Raw genomic sequence first — 15423 nt, forward strand, 5'->3', positions numbered from 1 at the left:
GATTTGGCTTACAGCATTTCAATGCCTTCCTTGACCTTCGGTATGCCATGGCAATAGATGGATACCTTCGGGTACTACTCTGTACACTACGTAGACACTTATTCCTCTGTAAAGGCGGTGGAATCACAAACTTGGACAAACGTGTCGGGTACCAACTTGCTTTTTTCTTCTTTCTAGCAACGTCTGACTGACTTTAAGCCCGTATGACACAGACCAGACGCACAAAGCCAAGTTACAATAGCACAAAAAAAAAAGGTTTGAGAAGCTCGGCTTACACCCCGTTCATCGGCGAGGCAAAAGAAAAAAACAAGTAATATTTTGAAACCACGAGGACACTTTCAAAAGTTAATTTGCTTGTTTCCAATTCTTAGTCAATTGTATCCATCTGGTCTGTTACAAAGAAGGGGTCCATCCATTACCTACTCCTTGGGAGGATCTGCTGTACTGGTGGTAGGCCGCCGGAGATCGGAGTTGACTATGGCTCATACAGTAGCGTAGCCTCGGACAAGCTTTCGGATTGAGTCTGGGGAACGGAACTGAAAGAATGCCGATTCTCGCAAGAGCAAGATGGGCATAGCACGGCATCTTGCGCAATTCATCCTATCCTCAATTCAGTCCAATAAACCATCCCCCCTGGAGGTCGACTGCAGTACCTGTCCTTGTCCTCCTGAAGCACATCAGTTTAGTCGTAGTTTAGCTTGAAATTCATGCAGAAAAGAAGAGCCTCGATTTTCGTGCCTGATTGGGGTCTTCCTTGTTGGATCGTTGAGATACGTGCGTGGATCTGAGAAAAAAATGCAAAAAAAAAGTGTCGATGCACGCTTGGTCTGTCCATCATCCCAGTCGAGCGGCATGGCGGTGACTGTCCGCTTGGTTGAAAATCCCCCGAGAAAAAGCAATCAGAACCCACTTGGTATGTAAGATACTCAACAATGCCCAATCGTTAGTTATGCCAATCGACAAAAGGGTGACAAGGGACGTTGACACCTCAGAGACAAGTCAGTAAGACAGTAGTAAATCGAAGCACAGAGAATTTTGCAGACTTCACAATTTTTGTTGGAAACTTGGCTTGCTTTGTATGGAGGGAGAAAAAAGATCTCTTTGGCTATAGTATGCTATGGTATCCAATGATGTGCTATGCTGTGCAGTGTAGTGCAGTCTTCCGCAGTTCCTGTCAATGCCCAGTTGCCCCGTAGTCAAAAGCGCAAGTTATACCTCCCAATAGAATAATCCATCGACCGGCTTCTTGCCTGGTCGGTCCTGTACGCCTGACCCAAATGTCCCCAGCCGTCGTATCCCGGTATCATGATGACCTCCCGTGCTCCCGTAATCCATGCTCTGAAACTTTCATGTGATATCAATCCGCCCTGTATTTGGTACAAGATACCCTCTTGCTTGGGACCCGTATCCGTAAACCCCGATGGACAAAGAAACCGCCCAGATAATCCCACCAGAATAGATTGGTTGAGATGTAAAGAAATCGTCATGGATCGATGTAAAAACAAACTTTTTTTTAATGCAGTGCTCCGGTATAATGCCCTTCTTTGGTACAAATAAATTCTTCAACAAAGAGAAAAAGAAAAAGGCGTTGTGGTATGAGTTGAGGTGTCGTGTTGATGCGATTGTTGTTTAAGGTGTTGAATGAGTTGCGTGGTGGTATGTTTTTAGATGAGCTTGTGTGCATGTGTGTTGTATCATGTCGTGGTAGCGAGCTCTTTAGTATGATCGTCGTCGCTGAGTCCTCACGTTGTCGAAAGACACTGCGTACGCTCGGAGTTCCTTCCTCGCCTTGTCGGACAGTTGACCTTGCTCTCCTGTTGTTGAGGTGCTCTGCATGGAGCACAGGCTGCTGTGGGAGCTTGAGGGAGTGAGGGATCGGTGGGTGGTCGTCTCAGTGCCGTAGGGCTTGAAGGTAGGTTGGCTCATGTGCCTCGATCCATATGGCTTTGCGTTGGAGAAATCGTAGGCGGGGGAGAGGTAGAAGCCCGAGCTAGAGGATTTCGATGACCATTGGCAGGAAGGAGATGCGAGGCCGGGAGAGCTGGCTTGAGAGCTTGTCGTTGACGTCTTCTCGAAGTCGGCCAGTCTGCATGACTCGGAGCAGTAGGCATCAGAGGATGATTGCACTTGCTTGTCGCAGGCAAGGCAGAAAGAGTGAGCCCAAGAATCGAAGTCCATGGCTGCGGTGATGTGTGGTTGTGTGAGTGAGGTAGAAGGTAGTGTTGAAGGGGTAAACCCAAGAGGCAGTGACTTGATCTCTTATATGTCGAAGTGTCGAGTAGAGTATGACAGTAGTTTGGTATAGTAAAGGAAGCAATTGAAGGATTCCAAGTGAAGAGAGTCAAGATGATGGTGGAGGAGATGAGAAGTCAAGAGGTTCGAGGGGAAGGGTTAAGTATATTCTTGGTCAGTGGCCCAGGCACAGCCTTGGTCGATGATCAGTTGCACGACCAGGATTGCGCTAGAGGTACACTTCCTAGGAATTCGTGGAGGAGGGTACCAAGGCACACCTCTGCTCCACCAAGGAAGAGTACGTATCAGTGGAGTTTTGCACTTTGGTGGGGGCGCCTTGCCGCTCTCAATGCCCTGCAGCGATATGTTAGTCCGGTACGTACTGCTTTATGCTGAGAAAGGTTGTGATGAGACGCCCGCCGGGCGTGGGTTGCTCTCGTTTCAACTGGGTGTGTGGAATGCACACCACGCCAGGGCGTCTCACCCCCCAGACTCAGGGAGTGTTGGAGGAGGAGGAGGGAGTGCCAGGATGGGCATTGGCAATGGCAATGGTGAGTGGAGATGCACAGGTCTCAAGGTGAAAGAGGTGCCCTGTCCTTCAGCGAGCCTTCACTGCTCTTCCAGGGACCACACAAACTGAGTCTGTAGCAGGACAAAGGAGCCAGGCAAGACATTCAGACACCAGACCAGGCGTGTGATTTTGCTGCACAGCACTTCACTTGGCTGACTGAATTGAACTGCGCCTGAGCCTTGACCAAGCCCAGCCCGTGTTTTGTTCTGTCCTATCCCATCCTGGCCAACGCTATTATTGTACGAGATTGCAACGGGTAGCCGAAAAATTTTCGATGATTGAATTACGGCCGGTTCATGCCCACGAGAACAATCACCCATATCGAAGTTCGATGAGGTGACTCAGATGGGTTCTTGAAATGGGACCTTGAGGGTCCCGGATCCCACCGCGAAGGCATCAGCCGAGATTTTTCGCTGGGGCCTGAGCTGATGAAGACCAGAGGATAGCGACACCGGAGGTGGGCAGTGGGCTGTTGGTCGTCCAGGTCGCCTCTGGTTTCCGTTACCTACCGTGCAATTCTGCACGGTTCTGCCCGTTTGCTGGAGCTTTCGGAGTGCCGTAAGTGCCCCCTCCCCGCAAGATCAGAGGTCGATTGTGCATCTCATCGGCTCTCTGTGGTGTGAGGTGAGGCCAGCTCTGGTCTGTTTTCGAGGCTCGGCATCATGAATCCTGTCCGTCTTGATGGGATTTGATGCTGGCATTCTGTTTAGCTTTTTTGACCCAGTGACCACCCGGCCCATGAATGGTCAATTGATTGCTTTCGAGTCCAGGGAGGGGTTACAGTACAGAACAGGCGAGTCCCTATACTGATGCTGATACTGATGCACGCCCTGAGACTGACTGGCTGGCTCTATTCTTGTGTTATTGCTCTGTGCTTCCGCCCGCTGTAATAAGCTGCGTTTGCGCTGAGCTGCAGGCCGCTGTTACTGGTTCTGCGGCGTAGCGCAATCTGCTTGGCGGCTGGTCTGTTTCTGTTTGCTAGGTTCAAAGGACTGACTGGCCCACAGGAATGGGACAGGCTACAAAGGCTCCCGCCGCTGAGGTGATGATTGATAGGAACTGAAAGCCTGAGGCAGAGAATGCTCTGCGCCCGCAAGAACAACGCAATGAGCTTAGTGCTTGAACTCTAGCCCCTTAGGGGCATAGTGTCTCCTTCCCCACATCCCTGCTGCCGTCCGTCTCCATCTCCATCTCTCTCCACCTTTAACTTTAGTTGCTTCACCAATTCTCCACCCCAAGCACGCAAACTCACCACTGACTTGGACAACGTGCTTCAGCTTGATGCTCTCCGTTCAATTCAGGGTCAGGTAGAGAAAGGGTTCAGGGTCAAGATCTTCTCCGGTGGCTACTAGTCTACTCTCCGATGTGGCACCGGAAATAGGAGAATATTCGAGTTATCAAAACTGTATCCAGTTGCACAAACACGGCATAGATGTTCATAATCTTCCAAGCCAAGAGACTCGGCGGAAGATATCCATTGATACCAAGATAACATTGTATCTCTGTTTTCGTAAAGCGATAATCTCGCTTCATGGTGTTTATATCAAAGTGAAGAATCTAGTAGAATCATAATCTTATATCTACGAATGACTGAGGAGCATGGAGTACCTAATATCTCTTCGGTACCATTAGTGGAAATCACTTTGTACCCTACATCGGACTCGATCTATGCCGCTCAGTATCAAGTAGACACAACCTCTTACATGACACAATAACAACCAGCTGACTCTGGATGCTAGGAACAGCCTACATATTGACGCCATAGCCAGTCTAGACCTCAATCATGTAGACGCGCAATCGTAGTTTGTGAGACGCTCGAAACGCTCAGCGCGCCAGCAAGTGACGCCATATTTCGCAACTGTGTTGCCGGATTGCATGTTTGTTCTGCAAGAGCCTGCAACTGCAACTGCAACTGCAACATACCCTAGCCAAGCCATCTCGAGATAATGTACTCACTCTTCGCCCTCTACCGGGTTTATGGATGCTGCCAGTCTGCACAGTATTATCTGCTGCAGCAGCAGCAACGGGCAGTTTCGACTGCCGCAGCGCAGCCGCTCTCACTATCAAGAGACTTGCGCTAGACCCATCGCCTCCATTGGTTCCTGGTTCGCACTCGCTCGCACCTTGATAGCCAACAGACCAATAACCATCAAGCTCCTCACCACAATCTTCAGTCTTGGTCTTGACTTCTCACAAAGTCAAAGTCCCGTTTTTTTCGCCTTCACACAAAAGTGACGAGTACCTTGAGGAGGCGACCGTTACTGAAACCACCAGTCTCAACTAAACTAGACTAACCATTCAAATGTTGGGTTACAGTAAACGAATTAAAAAAAAACTTCTCAACCACAATGACAATCCGTGCATGATATATTGCCACCGGACAATAATCAACTCAAATGTTGGTGGTGGTGTTCGCGCCCAAGACAGTTGATCAACCATGGGAGATCAACCATCCTTCAGGAACCTGACTGGACCCTGGGTCTTGGGCATCTTGTAGATTCTGCAAGAGCAAACCCAAAAAATCTTCATCTCGTTGCCACAAGCCACATTTTGATGCAAACTGATCTCATCGTGGCTTTTCTTTGTTTTGCTTCTCTCTTAACATATAAAATTGCCCGAGTGGTTATCGTACAACTCATTGTCTCTCATAACATAAGGTACAACCGAAGATCCAATTGCCTCAACTCGAGTGAATGTCACTCGGAGCGAGATACGGAAGATAGCACAGCAGCGGTGCCATTGACGTTGGATCCTACCAGCCGAAGCGAGAATGGAGACCAACCAGACACTTGGTGCTCTCTCTTTTACTGCATTATCGTCTATCAAACCCCGCTGGAACTGTATTGGCGTCTCTTTTATCCGTAATTGGGAGCATTATACATAATGTCCCCATCTTTCATCAAGTGCCCATCTCCTGTAATAGCGCTTGTGTCAGTTGAAGCGTCGATGACCTGAACGGTACGAGTCAAACTAGTTTGTGCATTGAACATCTTCCCCAGGATCACCGGGAATTGCGCTGTCAGGTCGGAGGATTGATTTGGGTTGAAAAAAGTGGCCGCCTATCGTGATCATCAACTAACAACGGGAGTATTGCGAGGTGCTAACCTAACCAAAACTAACGTAACAGCAAAGAGCAGAGCGAGTCCATGCAGTGCAGTGCTGATCCCTCTCGACGCTTTCGCTGCGCAGTTTAACAAAACCATTCCATTTCTGTTCAGACCTGCGTCTGGGGGCGGAGTCTGGAGACGCGACCAGGGTTCTCTAGAGCGAATCACTTGGTGTTGTTGATCTGCAACCTCCATCCAACTGCATCCCCGTCCTGATACTGCCGCCTGACCACTTATTCCAACCACTTTTTTTCCATTTGGGAGAAACAACAAGGTCGCATCGTGTAGTGTATCCATATACATAGTATGTACGGTGATTAGCACGCCCTTTCATGACCACTTTGTTACAGCACAGTCCCGTAGTCCTAGTCTCCCTGGTCTGTGGTTCTGACTACTGTAGCGGGTCAATTCTCTCTCTCTGGGGTGCATGTCGCTGAAGACAATAGTCACTTCTTACCTGTACCATCCCATACTAGGACTTCTGACGAGTCGCTGATACTACTTCCCCGGATTCTTGTGGAATCGACGTCCGGGGCCTGGTCAAGATAGCAAGCCATGCATAATCTACTCTGTTCGGTGATACATGGGCTATAGTATTCCCGTGCTCTCTGAAACGATCCTTGCCATGGCTGGCGCTTCAAGTCTCGTGGTCATACATTCAACCCTCAGGTCTTCTTATCTTGTGTTGTTGACTTGTTCGGCGGTTCGGGGTAACCTTGGACAGTCAAATCCCCACTGAGCAACATCAGCCCCTAGTCTGATGAGGACAATGCTGATACTGAAGACGCAATCAAACGCAATCTTTCCAAGTTATCCAATCCAAAGATGAGACACTCTGTGGGCAATATTAAATTATTCGCCAATCATCACATCAAGCTTCGGGCCGGCATATCGCGGCATTTGCACGGGGTTTCACTCGGCTTTTCCATGGCTATACACTCCAGGTAGGGCCTCAAAATAGTTCCCTCCAACCAAGGTTTTGCTGCCATCTGTTCCATGATGAGGTTTTTTTTTCTGTTTGATGACCATACAGAATCAACAATTTGGGTCCTGTTCCCGAAAGTTTAATGAGATGCATTGCATTCTATGGGGAATCAAATGGTGACCCATCACCGAATCATGGTTTTCCACAACAGCGCGGCGCTGATCTTACAACGCGTCCGTCTCCAGAAGGTGGACGATCGGGCATGAATGATTGAAAAAGCATGACTTTTGATGATGATAACTGGAGAGTCAGTTTCAGAGTCATTTATCACTTTACTTCCACTTGTATAGCGACGGTTGGACCGAGACTGACTTAGTCGTAATGATAATCCCCACGCGATCAATTAGATTCATTGATTGTCGAGATAGCTCATGTTACATCAGTCATGACGGCCTCTCCAGAAGTAGATTGAGCGCCCGCAATATCGTCGTCCGTCAAAGATATGGCGCAAAGATGGAGCCTGTTGGTCGTACGGTACCTGTTTTTTGATAAGATAGACAGCCGAGAGGGTCCCTCCCCCCACGATTTCCCATCAGCTCTCTGTCCAGGAGTCTCTAACGTTGCAACATGTTGATTTAGCTCGTCGGACAAACTGACAAGAAAGGAAATCCTGTCCATTCTTCAATTGCGGTCCTAGCCGCTCAGCCGCTCAGCCCGCTACCAGGTTCCTGAACTCTATTTCGCTGTGATTGTCAAGGTCTAGGTCTGGAACCGGTGAGGCTTTTCCCGAGATAATCAATAATTCATCGTCAACGCCGAGACTCGTTAACTGTCTATTAGAGTCGTCTACCGTTTGGGCTTGATGTAGGCTCTGCTTACAGATCCGTGACAGCATCAGGAACTAAGGTACGCTAATGTTCTGTGATGTGAGAGTGCTGGGCTGTGATATTTACAGGGGACAGGGCTCGATGCACTGGCCACGCGGGAACCAGGGAGCTCCCTCTTGCCCGCTAACTTAAAAGATTTTGGCACTGAAGGGTTCAAATCCTTGGATCGTGTTAAGGAGTTGGCTTGTATGGGCAAGTTTACGGCAAGCCCGATCGATTCTATCTTCCCCCTGGTAGCAGAATTAGCTTTGCTACCATATACAGACGGGAGTCTTCTGACATTCTGTATAGGATAGTAGTACTACCAAAATCTCACCTGTCTCGCCTTCGTGTAAGCGAAGCATCCCGAAAGATGCATTGCTGATGATCGATTCGTCCACCTCTTGTACAGCCTGCATCTCAATAATTCCCAAACGAGATTAACGCGCGAATCTATCAGCAGTGTCCTTCCGAGTTGAGTTTTTGTGGCGTTGTCTGTCATCCCAAAATGCGAGGTCGCCTCAGCTACAAATTTATTTGTCCAACCACTCTTGAAGCGAGACCTGCAGGGTCACATCGTTCAACTTGACGGCTTACATACATCGCAGGCAATAAGAAAAAAAGTGCAGCACATCACCGGAACAGGAGACGAACCATCTCAGCTGAGGGTGTTCGAGCAGCTACAAGGATTATCAGGAGCTTCAATCTGAGAAAGGATATTCAAGATTGGTCTGGTGCTGGTCGTGATGGTGGGATCACCGATCACCTCACCCTCTGACCAGGACCCAAGACAGAGGCCTCTGGTAGGTAGGTGCTCGTGAACTTGGCCTTTGTTAGTCTGGTCTAGCCTACCAGCCCCTATCTTTGAAGACGAAGTCGAAGACAAAGCCCGTGCTCAGCCTGGTGGCGGCCTTTTTACAGTAAAGTAAAGATGGGATAGGGTGAAGAGTTAGAGTCTAGCCAAGCCAGGCTGCAGATAAATGTCCGTTCAATGAGATTCAACAAGTGGAAGAACAATTTACATTGGTCGCAGCGCTAGAGCTGTCGGGCAACTACTGATCCAGCGCTACAGTACTCGATCTGCGAAAAAGAAACGACTAAATTAACAGATCGCTCGCCTAGGATGACGCGAGAACGACCGCACCGCACCGCAGACGGCGGCATCGCATCTTTCAAGGTCAGGCCCAGGGTCAAGGGTATAAGGGTCCAGTCCAGAGGGGGAGGCTAGAGGCTAGGGCAATGTCGGTTGTTTAAAGCCAACAGAAGATTACTATACAATCTACTATACTAATATTCCTTCGTCCTCTGGGTAAGGTTTTCCCGAGAATGAACCTGAAGCAGCTTGCGTTCCTTGCCGACACAGGTCGGCTTGAGTCGGTTGGAGGGTTTTGTTGTACCGAGAAGGAATGTATCTACGTATTGTACGTACAATCTGTGCCTTGCAGAATCATTTACGAAGGGACTGGTCGGGTACAACTCCGAAATCTCTCATGCATGTCAACATTGCGCGCTTTAAAGAGGCAACCAACCGAAGAGTTTGCAGACTCAACACAGCCAGCCGCATCCTGGAATTACAGCGATAAGACCCGAAAAGGTATGATAGTGGTGTGGTGGTGGTGTGGTATGACTGTAACTGATGGTGGCCTCGTGCACACAAGGGTAAAAGGCCAGGTGAGCCATCTCATTCGTCAAGAAACCACCATGATCTGACAGCAACTGAGATTGAACCTTAGATTGATTAACTTGGACCATAAAAAAAATTCTTGTTTCCGAAATTTTCAGTCTCCTGAGACCAAGATTGCCCCCTATCCCGTGTCTCTCTTGCTATTCACTGAAGCCTGACAGGACATCTGATCCTTCTACGGGTACTGTTAGCCTTGGGATGGCATGCCAAGAGATATCCCCAGAGTTGCTCACCTTAATAGGTATCAGGGTTCCCTGACAGAAGGGGAATAAGGGACTAGGATGACAGGAATAGCCCGGACAGAGTCTGCCCAGTTGGGCATGATCTGCAAGAGCCTATCGCTCGCTACCTTACTTTACCTTTCCGTTCGAAGTTAGAGCTGAAAGAGATTGAACTAGCTAACGGCACACCTTTACTAGTTGAGTCCAGGACAGTAAGGCTATCAAGGCCTTTTCTTTTTTGGTGTGCTCTGTTACTGCCTCGAGTCCTGTAACTAACTAACAGCTAGAGATTCCACTTTGTCCGTCTCCCCGTATGCAATTCTCGATGATTAGTTGCTTTTTCCTGTACGAAATGTCCATGCGTCCCTTATTCTCTTGGTGCAGTTTTGCTGGGAGACAGACTTAAGGCTTGTCCCAAAAGGTGAAGGCGCTTTGACAGAGAATGCCAAGCTTCATTTCAACTAGGATTGGGTGATTAGAATGACCAGATCGGCCGATTGCTTGCATGACGACATGAGAATGAATTTTCAAGTCCCTAAAATTTTTTACTTTCCCTATCCCTTGACCTAAGCTTGAAGCTCAGCCCGGACCTCTCCTGGTGAGCTGATGCCATCGTGAGATTGGGTTGTGCAATGAGATCGGATTCCACTGGAGTGGAGGAGTTTTAATGGAGACTCTGTAAAGTTTTTCTCTTTCTGCTTTTCGGTACACCATCGTGACCGAGGTTTAGAAAGATTTCGTCACTCTGGCCTCATTGAAGGGCGTGTTTTGTTTGAATTTTTCCCGATTTTTATGATGACTACAGTACTGAGATCGTTGACACAACGACTCCAGCTTAATAATTATGGGTAAAATGTCAACGTCCCGTAGTCATGGTGTTTCTTTGACTGTCAGTCGCCGATTAACGGCCCTGATGACTGTGTCTATGACTTGCGTGAACTTGGTCTGATCTGATCTGATCATCAGCACGTTTCGAATAGCGGCGCGTGCCTGGCACTTGTTTGAGGTTTTTCAGGCCGTGATTCTAATTCTGACTGTGACTAACTCTGTGACTGTGTGTCTATAGGTGGATCTTTTTCCTTCATTCTTTCTCAGACGTGACCTTGTCCTGTTCTGTCCTTGGTTTGATTGACATTGACCTGACCTTGCGATCCTTGACCTTGACCTTGATTTAGCAATCGCTCAGGTCCGAGTGAAGCCGCCCGCTCTTCCCGCTGAAAATCCTCTAAAGCCCAGGGGGAGTGCGTGTGCATGCTCTTTTGATTGGTTCACAGGCGCCCTCAAGTGCCGTGTCATTCAAAGATTGGTCGCATGGGCCAGAATGAACTTCATATTGGTTACGGACAGACATCACGGTACCTGACCGAAAGCAAGATTTTCTCTACTTGCTTGTAGATGAAAACTCTTCTTCATTTTAGTCAATTAATTCCCGGTTTCTTGGATACGATGCTCTCCTTACCGCTCCGCGTGGTTAATTCAGGGTCTGTCTGACTGTGTCTGCTGACAGCCTCAGGCTCTCAAGCAAGGGTTGATCAAGTTGACTCGAGTTGAGTCATGAGAATCATCTAGAGAAGTCTCAGTGTTTAAGTTAGTTACCTATCATAAGGGCGATCTAGACCGGAGCAAAAGCCCAAAGACACTCGTTAGTTTATCATCCACAATGTTTAACTCAACGGTCGTCTTACAATAGGCATTCTATCAGTGACATTCTGATAACGGCTGCCAAGCTCGCATGCTGTCAGATTTGCAATTCAAACCCCTGACATAGCGGCTTCAAGCTTGCCGTGGTATAGCGATAGCGTAGCATCCTATGCGTTCTGCACTTTCGCTTCAGCGGCAGGCAATGACTCCGAAGCGAAATCCAGCCAAGTATTTCAATTCTATTCCTATTACGATGTGCAATTCTCACGACCAGTCTAGGGTTGACATCTGGGCCTGTCGCGAGCCGCATGCTGATGCTGATGCTCGACATGCTCCCTGACGTCGTTACTCTGCTGAGTCTCGAACCTCTGGGCAAGCGAGATGAGGTCGGTTCAACAGTCTGTCACTGATTTTGACCTATCATATCAAAACGTCCGACTTCGCTTCCGCTTCTCACCTGCAGGATGAACATCATCCCTTGCATATGGTGTTTTCAACGCAGACACGTTTTTTCAGAGACATTCGGAAGCAGGGTCCACCTGGCTTGAATAACGGGTTCTCCTGCAAAAATTTCTTTTTCCTTCTATTGCCCTTACAGCTTTTGCCTCCGTGTCGTATGTCTTTGGCTGAAGGTGGCTTGGGTGGTCTAGTGGTCTAGGCTTTAGCCTGGAGCGTTGCATCGTGCCTTGTCTTGCTTACTAGGCAGATCTGACATATCACATTCAACGTGCGTTTCCCCGCATTCTTGCAATGTCTTTTTTCTCTCTCTCGAGCCGGGGTCAATATTTGTTGAACCAAAAAGTCGGCTGGACTGGCGCAAATTTGCATTGAAGGAGCTTGTCACTTTTGTCCGGGCCCGTCATGCCACAATGCCTCTACTGCAGGTTCTGCTGCAACCAGCAAGGATGTGTGCTCTTATTGTCTCTGCTATATCTGTACTGTACGGTATTGTCTATATGTACAGTTACGTAGGGACAGTCGGATTTCGAGATGAGATATCGAGATAGGTATGCTCTAGAACACTTCTACGTCTTCCTGAGATTACACTCTTCAAGTGAAGGGTCCTCGAGAGACACCAGCCAAGAAAAAAGGAGGTAATATTGGCCACTCAGCCAACATCTGACAGCCGAGAATATGTTTCCGTCCAAGGGCACATCTCTAGCTTCAACGTCTGTGCGATGCCTGCTCCTGCCGTCCTGTTCACCAACACCAAAAGACCAAGCCAGCCCGGGGGCATAATTCCTATCAGGCTGCTGCATCTGGATGCTTTTGGACAAAAGGTAAGCCTGTTGTCGTGGCTTATCAGGGGGTATTCTACCTTGCCGTGCAATCCCCGTGCCTGCGCTGAGTGGTCAATTGGGACATGGGGGTTACACACAAGCTCACAACCTGGGTTATCATGGGCGCTCCAAGGGTTCAAATTTCGCCTTTGAAACACCCCAGCGTAACCCGTACTCTACATAATCGACAGGCCTGCGTCGGGACCATCGAAGATCCATTTCGGCCGCCTCGCTTGGACGCAGAGGAGAGGCAAAGAGCCAAGAGGTTTGTGGTCTAGGGGTCGGGTGCTGGCGGCTCAAACGAGACAGATGTCTGAATACCTCATTTGTATGATACGAGGCAAAAGGTTTCCTGTACGTCGAGAGTCCTAGAAAAGACTTGTCATGTTGCACCGAACATGAACCTCTAGGAAGAGGACATGACAGAGAAACAGGCGTGTGTGGCGAGACTGAGCCAGACAGAACTGGTGATTGCAACGAGGCGAATCGAAATCGGGATATCGTTGCATTGCATCGAGCTGCTTCTTCCGTCGTAGCAGTTTGATGAAATATGTGGTTGTCAGTCTCAGGCTGTTTGTTGTACTGCAAGTCCTGTACAGTAATTCTTCACGATGACCCTCATTTGCAGGATAGGACGATGCAGCACTTCTGGCAGCTGAGATCGCCACGCGGTTGCATTTCGTTGTACGCAACAGTTTGAGAGTCTGAGCCAATCACGTCTAAACCAAACCCAGACCTTTCTTGTGCTGCGCCCCTTGACGTGGGGAACTTGCCATGATTGTTGGAGAGAGATAGAGGGAGAACGATAAGAGGAGAATGAGAATGAGACTTGTCGAGTTTGCGGGGAGCCGAGGATGCTTCCGTGCCGTCATGTAGGTCTAGTAGCTATGGACATGCATTTGCAGGAGTACAGTACAGTAAAGCAATGTAATTGTCATGAATGGCATTGTACAACGTCCCATTTCCCAATTTTCTGAGGCATTACTGAATTTACCTGTCATATTGTGTTTTGTCGCTACTGTAATGGTCTGATTCCTAACCCATAAGAGGTTGTCACGGCGTCTTGTGTTGCACCGAACCAACCGAGTGTCTAGGTCTTGGCAGAACAGACCCCTCTTGAGTCGGACACTGACGTTTGAGCCCCAGTAAATTAATTATTACGCTACAATACAACTTACCCCGGATTTCTCCAGGCTTCGGACTCGGCATCGTCGGTGGCTGAAGTTGCCGTCCGCAGCGGTTAGGCTACACCATAAAAATTATTGTTTGTATTAGTATCCGTAAAGCGTTACGAGTCCAAGACATCCCTGAATAGTCCTTCTCTCTTTGTTTGTTCCAGTAGGCGCTTACACCAGAGAATGGTGTGATTGTTACAGTTCCATGGCCCTGGGGCCGTCTGTGCTTGCTCTGACGGACACCAAAGTCCATGAGTGTACAAGAACCAACATGCTGCACTTTCAGTTGGTGGCTGACTGAAAGGAGAGAAGCAAACATAATCCTTCCGTGATACGGTTATTGGCTATAGCCGCTCATGAAGATCCGACCGCTTGGGCCTCAGTCTGCAATCTGCGGCAAAGCTCTGACGACATCCATCTATTATCTTGAGCCTCCTGCATGTACTAGAGGTATACAATATTGCGGTAATTGATGGGCAATTGGATCGTCTTGCATGAAAGGGAGATTATCAAACAGCCTCCGCTATGCATGCATGTTTGCTTGCTTCCTTGTTGAACTCATTTCATTTAGTCGAAACGCAACTATTCAGACCACTATGCCTCCTACTCTCTAGAGAGAGTCTAAGTGATAGGGGCATCTATAATTCGAGTCAAGTTGGCTGGGCTTAACAAGGTCACACCCCCTTTCTCGTGACCGCCTCGACCTTGAAGGTAATGTTATTCCCCTACTTATTCCACCGTCTCCGTTAGGTTGGTTTGGCTTCTGGTGCTTGTGTGATTAGCCAGAGTATGTAGTGATCATCTTGCCTGGTTGTATCCTAGTGCGCAAAAGGGAACGCTGCACAGAACAACTCTACCATCAAAGGAGGGGGACTAAGTTGCGGAGGTGGCGCCTGAGTTATTTGAATTTGTGATGTCTTAGTATCAAACCTGCAATGAGATGTCTTGTTCTGTGTCCATGTGATCTTTCGTGTGACGGCGTAGGATTCGTATGGTCTTCGCTGCAGGAACTCCAGACCCTGGACTGTGTCAATATTGGCGATGACATGCTTGACAGGCAAAAAAGGGCGCGTCTGGCCCTTTCTTGGCTTGAGTAAGAGAACAGACAGTGAGGGGGTGGGTGTGCTGACCTCTCACGGGACCGTAGTGATGATCTTGGTGAGGTTACTTTCCGTGGGGGATAATGATGATCTGCGATAGGGGACTGGTCTAGGGTAGTGATAACGGAGATGATGCTCCACGTTTGAGTCTGAGAGTCAAGCTCGTTCTTGAACCACTTGATTCAAGGTGTTTGATAACAAAAGATGGTGTATATTGAAGTCTCGGTATACGCTTCCTTAGGAATACCATGAGCGTTTTACTTACCACAGTGTTTCCAGGTACAGGATTGGTTGTTAAAGTTGCCATGGCCTATGAGGGTCCAGACTTCAACCTCACCTCAGACAGCATTATCTCACTAACTTTACTTGAACAACCTCACACCTGCGCTTCTGATACATCACTAGAAACAACACTGAAAGTGGGTTATGTCATGCCATACCATGCCATGCCATGCGATTATTCTAACGGCGCCCTTTCCCCTCCTAACATGCACTTACCCGGTGAGCTTCTGCGCCTAAACCAAATCGACTGTACAAGCTGTTTCTACCCGAGACCTGCCATGCAGCTTGATATCGATCCAGCGTATTCACGTATTATGCAGAAACCACTGTATGTTTCCG

The 15423-nt window shown here is 48.5% G+C and overlaps 2 protein-coding genes across 2 annotated transcripts; one reads left to right on the top strand and one right to left on the bottom strand.

Moving 5' to 3' along the window:
• Positions 1–1276: 1276 nt before the first annotated feature.
• On the bottom strand, positions 1277–2306 carry B0J16DRAFT_56953 (uncharacterized protein). The gene is made up of 2 exons (XM_046134076.1): positions 1462–2306; positions 1277–1388 (listed from the first exon to the last, which is right to left on the bottom strand). The coding sequence occupies exon 1, from the start codon at positions 2176–2178 to the stop codon at positions 1717–1719; it is 462 nt and encodes a 153-aa protein (XP_045986172.1). The 5' UTR covers positions 2179–2306; the 3' UTR covers positions 1277–1388; positions 1462–1716.
• Positions 2307–5197: 2891 nt separating this feature from the next.
• B0J16DRAFT_56841 (uncharacterized protein) lies at positions 5198–5771 on the top strand. Its single transcript, XM_046134075.1, has one exon. The coding sequence runs from the start codon at positions 5357–5359 to the stop codon at positions 5666–5668; it is 312 nt and encodes a 103-aa protein (XP_045986173.1). The 5' UTR covers positions 5198–5356; the 3' UTR covers positions 5669–5771.
• Positions 5772–15423: the final 9652 nt, after the last annotated feature.

Source organism: Fusarium flagelliforme (assembly GCF_020744385.1).
Source record: "Fusarium flagelliforme strain FIESC 12 MPI-CAGE-AA-0113 chromosome Unknown B0J16scaffold_2, whole genome shotgun sequence".
NCBI classification, from domain to species: Eukaryota; Fungi; Ascomycota; class Sordariomycetes; order Hypocreales; family Nectriaceae; genus Fusarium; species Fusarium flagelliforme.